This window comes from Manis pentadactyla, chromosome 7 (assembly GCF_030020395.1).
Source record: "Manis pentadactyla isolate mManPen7 chromosome 7, mManPen7.hap1, whole genome shotgun sequence".
Taxonomy (NCBI): Eukaryota; Metazoa; Chordata; class Mammalia; order Pholidota; family Manidae; genus Manis; species Manis pentadactyla.
The window spans coordinates 144,271,476-144,291,991 of NC_080025.1; the positions used below are offsets into that span (position 1 = coordinate 144,271,476).

The 20,516-nt window shown below is 47.7% G+C and overlaps 1 protein-coding gene across 9 annotated transcripts in view; it reads right to left on the minus strand.

The window, feature by feature from the left end:
- The window catches only part of PRKAG2 (protein kinase AMP-activated non-catalytic subunit gamma 2), a 266,756-nt gene that overhangs the window by 40,157 nt on the left and 206,083 nt on the right, over positions 1–20,516 (minus strand). For 6 of the 9 annotated variants that reach the window (XM_036899691.2, XM_036899690.2, XM_036899687.2 and 3 more), the window contains one exon: positions 9,304–9,410. In XM_036899691.2, coding sequence (XP_036755586.1) covers positions 9,304–9,410 — 107 coding nt within the window. The remainder of the gene's footprint in view (positions 1–9,303; positions 9,411–20,516) is intronic. The other 3 variants (XM_036899693.2, XM_036899688.2, XM_036899697.2) reach the window with 1 other exon arrangement.

A 20,516-nucleotide genomic window follows, 5' to 3' on the forward strand; every position in this document is an offset into this window, starting at 1 on the left:
AAAATTTCTGACAATTTCCTCCCATCAATCTTTTCTCAGGAAGTGTTGCAGACTGAAAACTTGTGTCCCCCTAATATTCCTATGTTAGAGCCCTGAGCCCCAGTGTGATGGTGTTTGAAGGTGCAGCTTTTGGGAGGTGTTAGGTTTATCTCATGATGGGTGTGGATAAAATGAGAGTTCCTGTGGCCAGGATTCTCACCTGGCCCTGGTTGATTAGCTCACTGAACACCTGTGGGCAATACATGGCTGTTGATTCTATATGAAGAGCTTCGCCCAGTGCTCTGGGCACAACACGGTGGCAGGGCTGCAAGGCTGCAGGAGAGCAGAACAGGCTGGAGTGGTGGCAGCGCCAAGGACAGAGGCCCAGAGGACATCTGTGTGGGACAACTGTGCAGAGAGGCCGGGAGGACAGCTGTGCGGATGGAGGGGCCCAGAGGACATCTGTGCGGGACGGCTGTGCAGAGGCCCAGAGGGCAGCTGTGCAGACAGAGGGGCCCAGAGGCAGAGACCAGCTTGCTGCCTGCAGACTCGCTCTGAGTGGATGGGATTCTAGTGACTGACCTGCCACCTGGAAATAAAGTTGGGTCTAACCCTTTCACCGCAGGAACGTTTTACGGTCAATTTCTTTGGTCACACTGAATCCATAGTGAACTTGCCCGGGGCTGAAACCCACTGGCAAGCAAAGGGATTAGTGAGTGTCTTTAGAAGAAAAAGAAAGGCCAGAGTGCTTGGGCCTGTTCCCCCTCCTGGCGAGGACACAGCGAGAAGCTGTAAGAGGGGAAGAGCTCCTAGCTGGGGAGCTGAGCCAGCTCTCAGAACTGTGAGGAGTAAATTCCTGCTGTTTAAGCCCCCAGTCTATCGTGTTTCGTCATGGCAGCCCGAATAGACCAAGACAGGCTGCTACTGGAGAACGTGCTCCACAAAAAAAGGTAATAAATCAAGACAGCAGAAAGCACGTGTTCAGAAAACAGGAGTTCCAAGGACAGGGTGGAGGGAAGTCCCGGGATAACCCGGGGAGTCTCAGGTGATGGTGACGAGCAGGTTAGAGACCCGGCAGAGCAGGAAGACAGAGGCCCCAGGAGCGGCTCCAAGTGGAGCTGAAAACACAGCTGACAGTCTCACAGAAAACTCCATCAGTAAGTGTGGAGGTGTGAAAAGACGCAGATAGTCAAGGAAAATAAAAAAGTAGAATTCTAAACTGCAGGAGTTAACAGCAAACTGTACAAAAAGGGAAAGGTGACCTAGCGGGGAATAATGTGACCCAGTCAGAATAATCAAAGTGCTGGCGAGGCTTTAACCGGACGCTGAGACGCAGTCACACTGGGAGGATGAAGGGACGAAGGAGGCCATGCCAGGCGCTAAACTCCATCTACCGAACTTGCACCCAGAAACAGTCCGAAAGTGACACGACATAGCAGTAAATTCTAGATTTAACAGCTGACCTGGTTGTTTCTGGGGAATATGACATGGGCACAATGAATAAGGACAAGGACTGCTGCTTTTTTATTGTAAGCTTTTTGGTACCATTTGACATTTTAAACTACTTATGCCTACTTCTTTGAAAACCTCCAGACTGGTCAATAGTCTGCTGTCTACTGGCGTCAGCACGCACCCTCTCTGGTATATGCTTATTGAGGGCAGGACCCTGCCGTGTTCATCCCCACATTTTTTGAGGTTCTTGGCACACTGTTTTGCTCCGTTTTATTCTTTTCTGGAATATTGATATGATATAATTTTCTTAGTTCTGGATCCCATCTACTTATTAATTGGTCCTAACAATAATTAAGCTTGTTGAGGAATCTTTTGGAATATCAATTATTATTGGCTCTCCCTCCAGATTTCCATCTGTAAATTTGATGCCATTCACAAGATCAATATTCAAGTCCTTGCTGCAAATGTTGATGAACTCAAGAGTAAAGGAAGAGCGCAGCATCCCACCAGGGAAAGCCGAGCCTAGCTTGCACATAGGTTATTTGGGAATGTGAGCCCAGGGAAAGGAGTGGAGGACAGGAATAAACAGGCTGGCACATGAGCCAGTAAGCTGATGGGTGACTGTTGGCCACAAGTACGGCCACGAGGTAGAGGCATTTACCCACTGGCTTCATCCTCCGTTCGTTACCACTATGCTGGCTACAGGTGAGATGCCACCTCACTGCACCTGCATGAGGCAAGTGGGGGCTGGAATAATAGGTGGCATGAGACTTCAAAAGGACCCACAAGAGGTGTCCAACATGCCCTGCTCCGGCTGAGATTTAACCAAGTCTTTTAGGGTCCACAATGAGCCATTAATTCACTCACAGTGCTGCCCAACTACGTTACTGCACCTTACCCACTGGACATCATTCAAGGCCCTGTCAGCTCTATGACTGGAACCCAGGTATGCCTGTCAGGGTTTTACCACGTCCTCGAACAGTCCACAAAAGAAATCAGGTTCACCTTCTGTGACTTTTTATCAATTCATGATAGGTTCCATGGTAGGTTACTACTTCTTTCACTTTTATTAATAATTCATTCAAACATGTTTCCTGGCACTGACACCACATTCCCCACCTCCTGTTGTTTGAGGGATCTGTTTTCTTTCCTTTTGTCTCTAGCCTTGGACATCAGACCATTCTCCACGATTCCTCCAATATGACCAACAGCTTGGCAATCTGCTCCCTGCGTCCCCTTTTATACTAGAATGAGATTCATCTGGATCAGAAAGCCAACTGGCTTAGTACAGGCAGGCACCCTCCTATGATCTCTACACCTGAGGTCTTAATTTCCACTAATCACCATTTATTGTACTTTCTCCATTTTGAGAATCATTTTCCTTGATAATGAAAAATCATAAAACGAGGTGAAGAGTTTCTCCCCCTCTTTGTCGGCACTTGCAGTGTGCCTCCCCTGCACCCCTTAAAACTGCCACGGTCACCAAGAGAGACCCACAGCCAGAGGAGCCGAAGGAGACGTGAGGCCCCATGTAAGGGAGTGACCAGGTGGGATCCTTGAGCAGAAAAATGGTGTTAGGTAAAAAGTAAGGACACCTAACCGGCTATGGACTTCAGGCAGTAACTATGTACTGACGCTGGTTTGCCAACTGTGGCAAAAGTGTTACCACATACGGCACAATGGTGCACATGGAGGGAGGGTGTACAGTATGTGGGAGCTCTGTTCTGTCTTCGTGACTTTTCTGTAAATTCAAAACTAAAACAAAAAGTTAATTAAGAATAGTTACTGTTTATAGTGTTGCTAAAAAAAAATCGTATTGCCATTGTAAGGGAAGACCTACATAATTCTTAATGTTTCCCCTTCCCAGTCCTGGAATTGAGGATTCCACTATGAAATTTTATTTTAGTTTTGAGTCTGTCATAACTACTGAAGTGTCACCATTTAGAACCTGCTGGCACTAAATCCTCTCTTTCCCTGAAGCTCTGCAGGGGATGGACGCATCCTGCTCCTCCACTGTACCCGTCCAGGAGTTACTGTCTCAGCTCCAAACCCTCCCTGAACTCTGCTCTGTGGCACCGGGACCCCGTGGGACACATTCAGTTTTGCCACTGGCTACTGTAGCCTCTGAAAGAAGGGAGCCAGCCCAGGACTGCAAAGCAGGGCTAGGAAAAAGTTGCTTCTCCCTGTTTGCCCCCTGTATCAGTCCACCCCCCGTTCTAGGCTGCTGTCTGTACTAGTTTCCCCCCTGGACTAGTCTGACCCCTGTAGTAGTCCCCACTCCCACCCAGACACAGCCCCAGCCCCAGTAAATGCCATCTCAGAGGGCATCATGAACCTTCTGCCCCCAAGATGCCAAGGGGGCGTCCCGGGAGCCCTGCCCCCATGGTGCCTCGTGGCAGAGGTTTTCAACCTTCGAGTAATTCTGGGCTCACTAGAAGGCCTTAGTAAGAAGACATGGACCACTGAGCTTCACCCTAATTTCCGATCCAGTGGGTCCGAAGGACCCACTGATGCGCATTTCTCATGAACTCTCTGCTTCGACTAAAGCTGCTGGCTGGGGAGCTGCACCCAGAACACCGCCTCAAGCCAGCACTCACCCTTTCAGTTACAGTCGGTACCTACCCAGCTAACATCACCTATGTTCGTCTTCCGTCCCATGGGTAGTGTGGCTTCTGTGTCTTGACTGACCCTGACAGAGAAAATGGCACCTGGCACATTCTGGGAACAGAGGGTTTGGGATTGGGTTCATGTCTTTGGGCCTGGGCACAGTGCTGAGCTCTTGGTCAGGGGGGATCAGATCCCTGTGGCCCCCGGCCAGCAGGGCACCCGGGTCCAGGTGGCTGCTGCAGCGGCCAGCACGGCAAGAGGACCACAGAACTGGCGTGGATGGTGTCCTGCAGGCATGCTGGGGCCCGTATAGACAGGGACAAGCAGCTCAGGTCGTGGGTTTCGGGGCACAGTCAGAGAACCCGAGAGCCTCTACGGCAGCCCTCGAAAGCCTATCAGGGCTCACATCTCTGAAATGAAATTACAAAATGGAATTCTGCAGGATGCAGAACTTTACCACTACCGAGTCCAGCCTCACCGTGTCTCCAACATGAAAGCAGGGCACCAATCTGGAAGAATCATGACCTTGGATCTGCAGAAGATGCTGGCTGGACTCAGCAAAATGAAGCTTCTGGGCTCTGGAGTTGCTCGGAGCCTCCCGTGGCAGTGGGTACACTGGTTCTGCAGCGTCAGATTCTCCTGTCTTTGCTCGGAAGCCCAGTAACAAGCTTCCCAGGCAGGTGCCCTGCACAGGGTCACGTGTTCTCCAGACAGCCATGGAGCTGCCCCTGCTGTCACGAGACCTGTGACCAGGGAAAGACACCAGCATGCTCCCGAGGGGACAGTTCACACACAGGACAGTATGGTTACGGTAGTGCATGTCTTCAGAAGCCTGTGAAGTGTGGGACTAGCTTTTTGTAATAATGTTAAACCAAGGGGGATTTTAACACCAGTTTGGCAGCATTTATTGCTATAAGTGGGCTTAGTAGAAATGTAGATTTAATGTGCAGTGCATGCAGCTCGAAGTGGCTCTGAAGCTTATGGGGTTGACTGCCTGAAATGCAGGGCATTGCTGTCCATGTTTAATGAGGCCAAAAGCCAGCCTTGTGTGGCATAATGGAGAAGAGTGAGCCCCCGCCTGGGCAGATGTGTCACGAGCAGCCTGAACACCCAGTCCCCCAGCTGTGTTCCCTGAAAAGGCCCAGAGGCCACAGCCTCGCCAGGTAGTCGAGGATGTATGACTGTGGGGCCCTCCCTCCTTGAAAAGCTCTTCTCTGGCTGCACACTGTAGGCCAGGCTCAACGGCAGGCAACAGTGCTGTGTCGGCCTGACTCTAGTGGGGTGACCCGCCCTGTAGGTCACCATCTTCTGAAAGGCTCATCCTCATCTGCACAGCAAGAAAAACTGAGTCTAGGGGCTAAAACCCTGACTCGAGGCATCGAAGTGGAGTCGTGCCCTCTTGGCCGGTTCCCAGACGGAGGCCAGCTCTCAGGCCCTGAGCGCCTCGCCGAGGGAGCGGGGCCTCCGAGCGAGTGGCCCACAGTCCTGCCTAGCGCATGCTCTCCCCAAAAGGGGCTCAGTTGTGGCTTACTGCAGGGGGACAACCTGGGGAAGAGGAAATGCCCTCACTGGGGCAGCAGGACTCTGGCTCTGAAAGGACATGAAACACCACCATGGCTGCTAGCCAAATGAGGGCTCGGGGTCTTCAGGTGACAGATGGACCCTTAGCCCAAGGTCAACCCTGAGAGATTCAGTAGGTCTGCAGACCACATGTGGCTACCGCCTCAGCTCTTGAACGTGTGTGTGATTGGAAATGGCAGGATCCTACCTACACGGGCTCCCTGACCTATGGGGTGAGGGGCACGGTGGTAAGAGGGACAAGAGGAAGCCTCGTGCTCCCAGGCTAGCGGCAGATCATCCCTGAGGAAGCACAGGGATGAGGGGCAGGGAGGGTCCCGTGACATCCCCAGTAAACAGCCTGTGTGGCCTGTGACCACGTTTCCAGAATGACCGTGGATTCCTGTAGGCTTACTCATGCCGTGACCCTGGCTGCAGCGGTTGTTCAAGACGTGGGGACCTGCTGCTCCTGCCCAGACATATACTTCCGCTCCACGCCAATTTCCCCAACATGCCTCGAGGCTACGCTGCCTTCGTGCTTTCTGCCTGAACGATTTCTGCACAGATGCTTATCACTGTAGCATTGTGCACGGCACTCCCTGGCTACACTGGTGACACTGCCGAGGGACTGCTGGGCAGGTGGTCATGCTCCAGGTGCCTCAGTGAGATGTGCAAACCAGAGGGCGGGGCCCCAGGGTGAGGGGAGGAGCGGCCTGCAGAGGTATCTCCTCCAGGTGAAATCGACTTGCTGCCCTGCACACACCTGGCCAGCTACTCAATGCTTGGCAGGTCTTTTGGAAGCAACCTTGACCTGTTTGATGAGTGACCTGTAAAAGCTGTTTTCAGAGGGAAGCGGAGCAAGCCGCAGCTCAGCAGCAGCCCCGGCTCCTCGTCCATGCTGGCCGATGACCAGCAAAGCCAGCACTAGCGAAGTATGAAGCCCCGTCAAGCACCACCAGGAGTCACAGGGCAAATGTCTAGGGTTGTGGGAAAAAAGCAAATAGCAAAAACCATGGATTCTTCTGCAGACAATTATTTTCCTTTTGAGAAAACGTTCTGGTTTACTCCTGGGCCCTGGCAGAGATGAAACGACTGAAGACGACATGGCCTGAGCTTCCCATCACCAGCAGGCTGTCATCTGGTCCATCAAGCCAAAATGCTGGGCATGCAGCACAGCCATCTGTCAGCAAGTGGGAACGGTGTGTGGGGGAGGGAGCGTGCACAGGCCCGGGGGACTCCAGGGAGTTGCCCCATGACGCCTGGTGCTCCCGACATGGGCGCCTGCTGTCCCTCGGTCTGGGGGCAGCAAGTTAGGAACCACTGCCCGAGGAGGAAGACACTTGTTAAGACAGACTGGCCCCAGGTGGGAGGACAGCTGTGTCACTCACAGCCCCACGTGGGGTGGCTACTGAGGGCAGAGGGGATGGACAACCCCAAGTGGGCACAACTTTAGGCTGAACATCTGGTTTCCACTGAATGGTCCTGAGAGGTGCCGACGAACAGATGGACACCGATCCTGCGTCAATGCCAGCAGGACACTTACGGGGAGCTTGTGCTGCCTGCCTCGGAGGGAGCTGCCTCTGAGAACGAGGCCGTGTCCTGGGCCAGGCTGCCTTTCAACTCGGCTTGGTGTGTCTGTTCTTTTTTATTTCCGTCTGCAGTTTCCATCTCCTTCTGCAGCTTCCTTGCATATGGCTGACTTTGGTCCCCAGAAGAGTTATGAATCTGAGGCTTTGCACCCTCAGAATAACTTCATCATGATATATGTATGGTTCTACAACTTCCTTTTTTTTTTTTAACTTAGAAATAAAAATATTCTCAACAAACATTTGTTTCATTCTTCTTAATGGCTACATGGTATCTCTTGTGGGCCTACACCAGGATTTATCTCGCCAATCTCTGATCAGAGGCATTTGGGCTGTTCTCCACCTGTTGTCTCTGCCCTCCGGAGTGCATCCTGGGACTGCTGCGGTCTGCGCCTGGAAGGTACTCTCCTCACCCCTTCTGGGTGCATGCTGAGCTCTGCCCTGACCAGTGTCAAACACCCCCACCCTTTATTTCCTTGGTAACAAATTTTAGCTCCTTCAAAGCTTACAGCCTCACAGGATTGCTGACTGCCAGGAGAGGCTGCCCTCGCAGCTTCTGTTAATCAGGGATATTTACTGGATTAGTGACCTTGATGATCCATGTGGCATCACACTTCCATGTAATACATGAACTTAGAAGAAAATTCTAAATTCTGAATTCTGAAGGAAGTCAGTTTCACGGCAAGGGAAAAGCTAAGCAGGAGCGAAGCGCACAGGTTGTACCAGCTGCCACTTACTTTTCTGTTGGTAGAAAACCAATGGGCAGCAGATCTGGCTCTTGAAAAGTAAGCCTTTTGGGGGCAAGGGAGTGTTGATCGAGCGGTTCTTCATTTCGGGAGTTCAGCATTTCTAGTCATTTCACTACTGAAATCTGCAGTCCCCGTTGCAAAGCCTACTTCTTAAGAGTCCCATCTGTACTTTCCCTACTGTGACGCTCTATCTGGGTGCTCCCTGTCCTCTTTGCAAAAACCAGCTTTGGGTTTTACAAGGGACCTTGAAGGAAGGTTATCGGGTCTGAAGTGAGTTCAGCAAACTCACAAGATAGAAGGTCAATTTATAAAAATTAGTCGTATTTCAGTATGATAACAAAAAACAATTGTAAAGTGACACAAACAAGAACAGATCCACTTGTACATTCCTGAGAATCACTGACTAAAGGCCGAGCAGCCTCACGAGCCCAGGTGGCTCTGAAGAACAGCCGCAGGGCAGGCCGCTGGGAAGGACAGGAGACCGGGCTGCGGAGGGGTGAGGAGAGTCCCCCGAGTGCTGGGCAGAGGGGCCAGCTGAGGCCGCCCTCATGGGGCCTCTACTCCCCCCAGGTTCTCTGTGGCCCCCTGGAGGTCCTCCTGGGAAGCACACCCTAGCAAAGAGCCCGCTGCCCATGAATCCCGAGCTCTGCAGCCGCCTCTGGGGAGCGCAACTGAAGACAATCCTGCTTTGTAAGGACTTACAGACAAACAGACACGAAACATTTTAAATAGCTAAATATGCATACACACATACTTTACTGCATTGGCTGTAACTTGATCACTGAATGTATCATTTAGGACTTTTCATATATGATTCTAAGTCACAGTCTAAAATGAGCTGCAATAAACACACTTTTAATACCAAAATGATCAGGTTCAAATTTTCTGCTAAAAGAGCTCAACAAAGTTCTCTCACAAGAGATTATTCACCTTAGTAATTTTTTTCTTTTTAACCAATATTATTTCAAATTACCTTATTATATATTCTATTAAATCACTAAGAAAAAACATCAAGATAAACTGCAGAAGACAGGTTAAAAGCTTCGGCTCTATCAGACAAACCTGTGTTCAAATTCCAGTCCCTGTCACTCACCAGCTCTGTGCATCAAGTTCTTAAATTCTACAATTTGGGGAGTTAAGTTTTGCGATCTAAGTTCTTCAACTCTAGAACTTGAGTTTCCTTATCTGTAAAAAGAGGACAGTCACAGCACCTTCTTTAGAAGGCTGCCATGAAGACGAGAGCCCAGACTGAACCTCAGCACAGCACCTGATATATGGAATAAACATTTGCTGGCATTGCTGGATTTAAATTACCCTATAGAGTAGCATCCAAAAGCTACCCACCGAAACTTTATGAAACTCGGTATACTTACTTGTAATGTGGTATCAAAGACGACAAGCTTTGAACTGGTTGGAACGATGTCGTAACACTTGTGCGACCTCATGAATCGCATGTAAACACCACTTTCTGAGTCTTCTGCTAAAAAAGGAAAGAAAAAAGGCAAATATCAGTAATAATAATGAACTTCCTCAGTTGGATGATATGTATGGAAAAGTCACTTAAGAGACATCACAGAAAATAGGAAATGCTTTCCTGGGAAGAGCGAGAGGGGGCAAGGATGTTCACTCTTGCTAATTCTATTCGACACTGTGCTGGATGGAGGGTCCTCGCTGCTGCCGTAAGGCAGGTGGAAAATGAAGGCATAAATATTGGAAAGGAAAAGGCAAACCTGTCTTAATTTGCAGACTATGTGACTTTCTACACAGAAAATACCAAAGAATCTACAGAAAAGTTCCCAGATCTAAAGAAAAAATTTTTTTAGCAAGGTAACAGAATGCAGTTAATAAAGAGCAAAACCATGTTACTGTGTTTCTAAGTACTAGCTGGAATGAACAACTGGAAATTAAGAAAAAATTTTACATAAAGGTACCATTTACATAAATATCACATGGAAATACAGATCTATGTAAGGAGACAGGGCCCTGAAAATGGTAACTGTGGGCAAATATACGTAATGCCTTTTCATTATTTAAGTCTCTGTAAAAGTTAATCGACAGTTGACAGAAGGCATGATAACACATGACGGAGTTTACAGCACATTTCCAGATAAACTTCATGGCACCACCATCCAATCGGCGATGCAGAAATCAAGGCATGGTCTTTGTATCTCCTACACCCTAACCAACTGATCATGATGCACTCCTGAGTTGACACCCAAACCCTCTTTATTAATACATCCATTTCTTTCCATCTCCATGGCCACTAGTCCAGATGCACTAAATACCCTAGCTTCCTGAGTGGTCTCTTCACTCTTGTTCTCCTCCACAACTGTCCACACTGTGTGCAGAATGGTTTTGCTAGATGCTAATCATGTCAGCCCAAAGTTGAAAACACTTTGGTGGCTTCTTTAGAAAAAAGGCAAAATACTTGCTATAGCCGATGAGACCGTGCTCCGAAAGGTCAGCCTGTGCGCCTCCCCAGGATTCCTGCCAGCTACCATGCCTTCTCTTAGTCCTCCCTAAATGCTCTGCCCTCCTTGTCTCCAGGGCCTTCAACTGTTTGATTTTGAGGTTGGGCTGAAATTGGACAAGGAAAGGTGAAGGCTGCTTAAATCTATGACCAAGATACTTTTTTCATCTCTTCTTGGCCCCATTAACTCCTCCTTCACTAGATCCCAGCTCAAGACATGACTGGTAAGTTGTAGGACCAGAATCTGAATCTGGCTGCCTCTTGGTTCCAAAGTTGGGCTCTTAGCTGGATGACACCCTCCTGGCCCTGCCTGCAGTGGCCTAACTCCCAACCTGGCTTTAGGGTTCAGCTCAAAGTATACTATCTCCAAGGGACTTCTTTGACAAATGCACTTAGCCCACACTAATTGTACATTTCGAGAACATTTAGATTACCTGGGAGTATCTGGGAAGAAAAACATTATTGTAAGGGGTATTTAGCAAGGTAAGTGTTTCACAGTGTGATGCTAGCCAAGTTCCCAGAAGTGGCAAGGAGCCCCCTCATTCTTCATATTTCCCACTGTGGTGGCACCAGTGAACACTGACTAGTTGGTTTGCCAATTCCATGATAAGCTATGTGAACCACTCCCAATCTCTATTTCCAATTCTGACCTCTCTTCAGGGCACTATGACACCTATCATTCTAGTCACCTCCTGGATGGGTTCCCCACCCCTGCTCATGGAGTGAGGCAGATGCCTCGAGTGGGCAGCCACGAACTCCGTGGACTGGCTTCTCTGTAACCTTGTTTTCCCGCTTCCTGGTCTCACGTCTAGGTAGACAGCTCTCTGCTGAATTCCCTGCTGTTTTTACTCTCTTCCTTGCATTTGTTCATCCTGTGGGAATTTAAACATCCTTCTCTACTTTTTTTTTTTTTTTTTAGTTTTGAGTATGTATTGCCTTTATTTTATTTTTTGTTTTCTTTGTAGAATTTATTTCTAGTTTTATACCTTTGTGGTCTGAAAAGTTGGTTGGTAGAATTTCAATCTTTTGGAATTTACTGAGGCTCTTTTTGTGACCTAGTGTGTGGTCTATTCTGGAGAATGTTCCATGTGCACTTGAGAATAATGTATATCCTGCTGCTTTTGGATGTAGAGTTCTATAGATGTCTATTAGGTCCATCTGTTCTACTGTGTTGTTCAGTGCCTCCGTGTCCTTACTTATTTTCTGTCCAGTGGATCTATCCTTTGGGGTGAGTGGTGTGTTGAAAGTCTCCTACAATGAATGCATTGCATTCTATTTCCCCCTTTAGTTCTGTTAGTATTTGTTTCACATATGCTGGTGCTCCTGTGTTGGGTGCATATATACTTAGAATGGTTATATCCTCTTGTTGGACTGAGCCCTTTATCATTATGTAGTGTCCTTCTTTATCTCTTGTTCCTTTCTTTGTTTTGAAGTCTATTTTGTCTGATATTAGTACTGCAACCCCTGCTTTCTTCTCTCTGTTGTTTGCCTGAAATATGTTTTTCCATCCCTTGACTTTTAGTCTGTGCATGTCTTTGGGTTTGAGGTGAGTTTCTTGTAAGCAGCATATAATGGGTCTTACTTTTTTATCCTTTCTACTACTCTGTGTCTTTTGATTGGTGCATTGAGTCCATTTACATTTAGGGTGACTATTGAAAGATATGTACTTATTGCCATTTCAGGCTTTAGATTTGTGGTTACCAAAGGTTCAAGGTTAACTTCTTTAGTATCTTACTGCCTAACTTACCTCACTTATTGAGCTGTTATATACACTATCTAGAGATTCTTTTCTTCTCTCCCTTCTTATTCCTCCTCCTCCATTCTTTATATGTTGGTTGTTTTATTCTGTGCTCTTTCGTGTTTCCTTTAACTGCTTTTAGTGGGTAGTTGATTTTATTTTTTGCCTTTAGTTAGTATTTGGTTGTTCTGCTTTCTTTGCTGTGATTTTATTTTCTCTGGTGAGAGCTGTTTAGTCTTAGGAGTGCTCCCGTCTAGAACAGTCCCTCTAAAATACCCTGTAGAGGTGGTTTGTGGGAGGCAAATTCTCTCAACTTTTGCTTGTCTGGGAATTGTTTAATCCCTCCTTCATATTTAAATGATAATCGTGCTGGATAGAGTATCCTTGGTTCAAGGCCCTTCTGTTTCATTGCATTAGATATATCATGCCATTCTCTTCTGGCCTGTAAGGTTTCTGTTGAGAAGTCTGATGATAGCCTGATGGGTTTTCCTTTATAGGTGACCTTTTTCTCTCTAGCTGCCTTTAAAACTCTTTCCTTGTCCTTGATCTTTGCCATTTTAATTATTATGTGTCTTGGTGTTGTCCTCCTTGGGTCCTTTCTGTTGGGAGTTCTGTGTATTTCCGTGGTCTGTTCGATTATTTCCTCCCCCAGTTTGGGGAAGTTTTCAGCAACTATTACTTCAAAGACACTTTCTATCCCTTTTTCTCTCTCTTCTTCTTCTGGTACCCCTATAATACGGATATTGTTCCTTTTGGATTGGTCACAGTTCTCTTAATATTGTTTCATTCCTGGAGATCCTTTTATCTCTCTCTGTGTCAGCTTCTATGTGTTCCTGTTCTCTGGTTTCTATTCCATCAATGGCCTCTTGCATCCTATCCATTCTGCTCATAAATCCTTCCAGAGATTGTTTCACTACTGTAATCGCCCTCTGGACTTCATCCCTTAGCTCTTGCGTATTTCTCTGCATCTCTGTCAGCATGTTTATGATTCTTATTTTGAATTCTTTGTCAGGAAGACTGGTTAGGTCTGTCTCCTTCTCTGGTGTTGTCTCTGTGATCTCTGTCTGCCTGTAGCTTTGCCTTTTCATGGTGATAGGAATAGTTTGCAGAGCTGGGACGAGTGACGGCTGGAAGGACTTCCTTTCTTGTTGGTTTGTGGCCCTCCTCTCCTGGGAGAACAGCGGCCTCTAGTGGCTTGTGCTGCGCAGCTGCGCGCAGACAGGGCCTCTGCTTCCTGCCCGGCTGCTATGGAGTTAATCTCCGCTGTTGCTGTGGGCGTGGCCTGGCTCGGGCAGCTGCTCCAAAGTGGTGGAGTCGCGTTCGGGGTGGGGGGGAGAGTGGCCAGGAGGCTGTTTATCTCCGTGAGGGGCCTCTGAGCTGCCCTACTATCCAGGGGTTTAGGGTGCCCGAGTTTCCTGCTGCTGGACTAAGTGTCCCAGGATGCTTCCTTCCAGCTGTGGGGTCCCTGTCCCTTTAAGACTTCCAAAAAGCACTCACTTTTCTTTGTCCCCGGGGCGCCGGCTGCAGGGACCCGCTCACAGGTCTTACTGTCCTGCTTCCCTAGTATCCAGGACCCCACGCACGCACTGTGTCTGCACTCTGGCCCGGATGGCTGGGGCTGGGTGTTCGGCAGTCCTGGGCTCCGTCTCCCTCCCGCTCCGACTCCTCTCCTCCCGCCGGGAGCTGGGGGGAGGGGCCCCGGGCCGGGGCTTGTATCTTACCCCCTTCGCGAGGCGCTGGGTTCTCGCAGGTGTGGATGTGGTGTGGATGTTGTCCTGTGTCTTCTGGTCTCTCTTTTAGGAAGAGTTGTCTTTGTTGTCTTTTCAAAAATAGACATGGTTTTGGGAGGATAGTTCCGCTGCTCTACTCACACCGCCATCTTGGCTCCCTTTCTCTACTTTTTCTTGTCCAATTCCAGCCCGACATCAAATGCCATCTTATCCACAAAGAAGTGAACATTTGAGTGCTCACTGTGGACCAGGATTTTTCTGTTTAATATAGGTATTACAATAAATAACCTCATTTAGTTTATGTAAACCTTGAGGAGTATGCTTCAATGTCTTCTTCCCTTTACACAGGAGGACGCTGAGTGGGGAGAAGTTAACTGCCTGAAGTTACAGAGTCAGGAAGTGACCAAAGCAGGAGCTGAATCCATGTCCAAGAGCCCAACATTGCCCCCTGGGCACTGCCTGCTGCTGGGACACAAAGGTGGGCACTGTCCCTGCTCTCCGAGCTCACAGCTAGCTGGGAACGAGGGCTCTCGGCCATAAGCGGCACGACAGAAGTGGTACCGGATCCCACAGGACCACACAGGGCCACCAGCCCTGAGGCAGAAAGCCACGGAAGGCATGGCGGCTTCCTCCTGGGAACCGCATGGTGGTCTACCCAGATGTCCCCCTGGCTGACAGCGACACTGATTCACAGTGTCGGCAGTTTGTGTGGCTCCGATGCTCTTTCCTTTCATGGATGACGGCCTCTTTGAATGATCAGGATCTGACTCCTCCACTGCATTAGTTCGGCCAATGAGCATGTGGGCTCGCTGTGGGATCTCCCAGAGCTGACCAGGGGACGTGAGACAGCGAGGTCAGAAAGCGGCATCAGCGAGCAGGTGAGCAGTCTGCTCAGGGGTGGACCTCGCCCAGGCCTCAGCACTGCCTCGTCCCAAGCGCTGCCCTGTGCTCTTAAGTTAGGGGCCACCCTGGGACACTACCTCTATTTCTGCCCTGTGCCCAGAAGTCCAAGTGGCAAAGGGACTTTTCATCTCTTCTTGGCCCCATTAACTCCTCCTTCACTAGATCCCAGGTCAAGGCATGACTGGCAAGTTGTAGGACCAGAATCTGAATCTGGTTGCCTCTTGGTTCCAAAGCTGTGCTCTTAGCTGGATGCCCAAGCCCCTTGGGCAGAGGTGTCCAACTCAGAGAACTGGAAGCGGACGAGGCATGAACAGAGTCTGCTGCCAACAGCTTCTGCCGCCCGAGGCTGGGCCCAGGGTAGACCTGATGGCTGGTGGAGAGGGAGCTGGCCTTACATCTCCAGCGCTACCAAAGGGCAAGTGACAGGCTTGGGAGTGAATGTAAGTGCAGTCACTGAATGAATGAATGAAATCTAGGTTAGTGTGCTTCTACTGTTCTCAAAACATTTCTCTACCAGAAAACACGAGTCCCGCACAGGGAGGAAGTAAAGACAGAAAGCTCTTACAAAAGCTCCTAGAACTTCTGACCCATTTCTGCCGCCTCTGCTCCCACACTGCCAAGGGTGATGTTTACCATGCTGTTGAGTGTGTGTTCCCTTGTAGCCCATTCAGTGAGGGATTTGTGCAGACACAAAGGTCAAAGATCAGTGCAGTAAAGCATCCATTTAACTATTTTCTAAGTTATAAGATGCCTGCCAAATCTATACCCCTAAGAGTCAAACAAATGAAATCAAGAGAGAAACAAGCACAATAAAATGTGATCCATCTCCCAGAAAGGAAACCTTACAATATATTTTGTCTATGAATTACACCAAGACTCCTCCTCATGAATGGAGCATACATATTACAGATGTTAATATCATGATATGAGTATCTGAAATAAAACCTTAAAATAACATGAAACAGAAATATTCAAACTTTTAGGTTTTTTAAACCAAGTTTTGTGTCAAAACTTTTTTTAAGGTACCATCTTAACTCCTCTGTTGATTAAAAAAAATATTTATACAGTTTATTTTGGACAGCTCTAGATTTACAGGAATTTGTGAAGGTAAAACGGTTCCCTGTATACCCCACACCCAGCATCTCCCAGAGCTAACATCTGACATTACTATCACGTGTTCGTCACAGTGAAGGAACTTGTGGTTACCATTAAAGCCCACACTTGGTGAGGATTTCCTCTGTTCTCCCCAAATGTCCTCTTACTGTTCCAGGTTCCCACCCAGGATACCACATTTAGCCATATCAGCCCACCAGGCTCTGCTGGACCGTGACGGTGTCTCAGACCTTCCTTGCTTTTAACACCTTGGCAGCTGAGGGGTGCCGGGCAGGTATTCGGCAGGACAGCCCTCCGCCTGGGTTTGTGCAATGTTCTCATGATCTCAGTCCTGGAGCTATGGGTTTTGGGAGGAAGACCACAGTAAAGGGCCATCTCATCCCACCATATCAGGGGTACCTGCTGTCCACATGACTTACCACCTGGATCACCTGTGAGGCGCAGGCGGTATCTGCCAGGTCCTCCGCTGTAATTCCTTTCTCCTCCTCCCATACGGCAGTCTTAGCAAGGAGGTCAGGATGTGCAGCCCACACTTCAAGGGTCAGGAGTTACGCCCTACCTCCCTGAGGGCAGAGCATCCCATAAATTACTTGGGATTTTTCTGTTCAGGAGAGTTCTCTGCCTGCCTGAAACTCTCTCTCTAGTGTGGACTTGTGATATTTATTTTGTACTTTGAAATACAATCCAATACATTAAGATTGGTCAGAGGCTGTGCTCAAGCACATAGGGCATCCTCTCTCTGCAGATGGACCTGCGCCTGGCTGTGGAACACACCCCAAGTTCAGACACCTTCACCTGCCCTGCTGTGACAGGCTGCCGGTCCTCCCAGGACTTCCCTGCGTGCTCACCCAGCCTCCACGTCACCTGGAGCGCTGGGCCCGTGGGGTCTGCTGTGTGCTTCCGCAGTGGGTGACAACAGCGGCAGTGGGCTTCCCTCGCTGCCTCCTTGAGCACCCGCCAGCTTCACTGGCAGTGAGAGGCATGCTCTCTGCATCACTAATGCCTGACGGTAGCAGGTACTTCTGTTACAATTAATGAACCAATAAAGATAACAAATTACTAACAGAAGTCCATTCATTATTCAGATTTCCTTGGTTTTCATTCTTCAGGCGAGAACATGACGCTCAGCCACATGTTCTTTGGCTCTCTCTGGCTGTGACGGTTCCCAGGCCATCCTCGTGTTGATGCCTTGGGAGTTTTGAGGGGTGCTGGGCGGTGCTTTGGAGGTGCCCCTGGACTGGAAGGTCCCACATTTTTGTCACATGTAGGCTGCAGTTATGGGCTTGCAGTGGGCCCACCATTTTTTAAAAAGCTTGACCCAACAAAGCAAAACTTGTGAAACAAATGATAATGAAATTTATTTTGGTCTGTATTAAGATTATTACTGATGTAATAAAACAACATCACTAACAAAAGTATTGGCATTTCGAGTTAGGAAAATAATGTAAAATCCTATAAAATGTCACTACTTCTCCACAGTTAGTATTAACTTTCTGATTATAGGCGGGCCCATTTGTATTATTTACATTATGATGAAGTCTCAACTTGCCCCTGGAGGAAGAAATGCATTGAAATAGAAAATAAGAATAACTTGGGAGTTAAACCCAAAAGAAAAAAAAACACAAAAAAACAAATCCATTCAACAGTAGTTATTTGGAATGCATTATTAAAATTCCCGAGAAGGCAAGAAGTTCAAACTCTCATTATTCAAAAGGTAACTAGGGTTAAGACTTGACCACAATGTCCCATTCATACCCTTGTTATTTTATGTCACTGGAGGGAAGTGCCATCACAGAGTGTTATACTGGACTCGAGTTACTGGCTCACGGAAGGAACTTGTTTGTGGAAGGATGTTAAACCTCATCACACTTCCAGTAACACGCCAGCCCAATGTCACTGTTCAAGGGAGCTGCTAAAGAGCTACTGGGAGTAGGAAGTGTATGTTCAAGTATTTAATTTGTAAAGGTTAACACAACAATTTGAAACATGCAGCATCTAAGTTTAAATGCTAGAACTACACACACACCACAGAGGGAAGTGTGGGTGTCAGTATGTCTTCCTAAAAGCAGATCTACTTGTGTGGCATCGTTGACAAGTCCTCACACTGCCCGACATACTGCACATTGCTCAGGGTTCCAAGCCGTCTAACCTGCCCTGCCCTTGTGCCTCACCTCCTATCTGTGTCCGCAGGAGCCGTACACTCCAGGATTGCTCACTGCTGGCGGTGTGGGCCCTGTACTGAAGTGCTAGGCCTGCCCCCCTCTAGATCACAGCTTTTTCTGTGGTGAAGAGCCAAGTTCCTCATGAGTATTAGGACAAGCTCGTGCCTGCTAAACTGCAGTGATGTGAAGACATATGGAAGGAAAATGCAGAGGACCTGGTATGCATCAAGATGTTAGAGAAATGATGCACCTATAGGAGTGCCTCACGTAATTTTTTTTAGGTGGAACAGCACTGATATAAAGCTTTAAAGGTATTTGCAAGTGTATTTTACATTGGAGCTGTTTTCTAATTCTCTTGGACAAAGAAAACCATTAACTAAATGAAACTACAGAAGACCTGAAAATGTTCATACTACTCTGTATTTTAAAAACCTGAAAACAACTTGACAAATTCACACTTCAGAGATAATCACTACTGTCATAAATTACTTTTTCTAAAACCTATTATAGGATTTTCATTTACAAAGAATTTTAAAAAGTATATTTTAAGATGATGGTATTTCTAGCCTTAACTGTATGGAAAGGAAGAGGATATATGCTCATTGATAATTATTAGTCTAAGAAAGGAGATCAAAGAAAGGAGACGAACCCAGGCTTGCGCCCGATGGCAGGTACAGGGCCACGGCTGCTGGCTGCAATGTTCCTCTGGCCCCAGAGGGACAAACTTCACTGATGGCATGACAGACAAGAGCAGGGGCTGCTTCAGAGCATCTCCTTGATTCTACATCAATGCCGCTACACCTTCAGCACAGAGAATTAATTTTGCTTGCTCTGGGCCAAATGCCCCAGGAAACCACTCTAACCCTAGAGATTTCAAGTCAAACAACATAATTAAAGCCCTATGCACAGCAGAAAGGAACTGCTCACTTTGACCTGGTCCTCTTCGTGTGCTGTCACAGCTACACCAGCTATCACGTCCTCTGCGGCAGATGAAAACCCCAGCTAGGCACAGGGTCTAACACAACAGAGGTGTGGGGACGGAGCATGCAGGCCTGATAGAACAGGCACCTCGAAGGGACCTGTGGCCTCTCCTTGGGGGCCAGCTCTTCAGTGGCTGTCTAGCCACCACCTGGAAGAGGCTCTGCTGGGCCAGTGCAGGCAACGAGAGTGGGAGGTGGCACGCACCCCTGACCCTGGGCCAGACCTCAGCCCCTTTACTCACCACAACTGGTTGTTATATTTTAAGTCATATCAAAAATCACAGTAATAGATTCAAACCATGTTTTAGAGAGCTGAGTAGGATGAAGGCATTTTAAAAGAAAATTTACACACTGCCCCGGACTTCACTAAAAAACCCTCAAAACGAGAAAAACCTGACTCTATTTCCAATCCCTGTAATTTTAACATACAGATATTTCCTAATTCCACCAAAAAGATTACCAGTGATATTGAAAAATGTATCATTTATACTATATTCTACATTTAGAAACACAAGTTTACTATATTCACATAGTATCTTTTCTTTTTAGGAAATCATTTAAAATAGTTGACCAAGAAATAAGCAAAACAGGAGGAATGTGGAAGTTAAAAGTTTATGGAAAAGATTAAGTGCTTATTTACAGTTTTCCTAAAGTGCTCAGAAATGCAAATATTAACAAAGTCAAAGCTTAAATATAATTTTATAGGACTTATAAAGAAGCAGGATAAATGAAGTGCACTAGGTTTTATTCTTTCCATGCTTTCTGCACAGGGGATTGTGTGTATTGGTGGTGAGAGTGTCCCCTGAAGGGAGATGCACGTGCTCCCAGGTAAGGGGGCAGTCAAAGCATTACTAGGATAGAAAGAAAAGCATAGGTGAGTAAAAGCAGTTTCCCTGGCTGGCAGCTCAAAATTAGGTGCAATAAATACCTAAGGAATTTCACAGACAAAGCAGTGACCTTGAAATTATATGTGATTCCCTCCATGTAAAAATGGCTTTGCATTTCATTCTGAGAACCACATGCCTGAAACACCTACGTGGCCAATATTACCTCTTTTTCAGGAAACGGAAGCCAATTACTAAGCTGAATCAACAGTGAGGAGCAAGGTTAGTGCGCAGGGATGAACTGCAGAGCCCCAGGCGGGCCAGGGGAGTGAGGAGAGGAGCGACCTGATGAGACAACGCCAGGGACTGCGCTGCGGGCCACCCCAGCAGGCTTACGCTGGACACGCTTTCGGCAGCATAAAGAAATTTCCTTCCCTCTCTAGCTTATTAAGGATTTTGTTAAAGGAATACAGTGAATTTTATCAACTGCTATTTTAGTTTCTAGGGAGATGACCAGAGGCTTTCCTCCTTCAATGTGCTGACATCAACTCATCGGCGGGTTTCTTCACAAAGTGCAGTCTGACATTTCTGGGGCAGGCCTTGCTGTGTCGCAGAGCAGGGCATGGCTTGCCTGGCAGAAGTTCACACAGGCTGTCTGCCCACAGT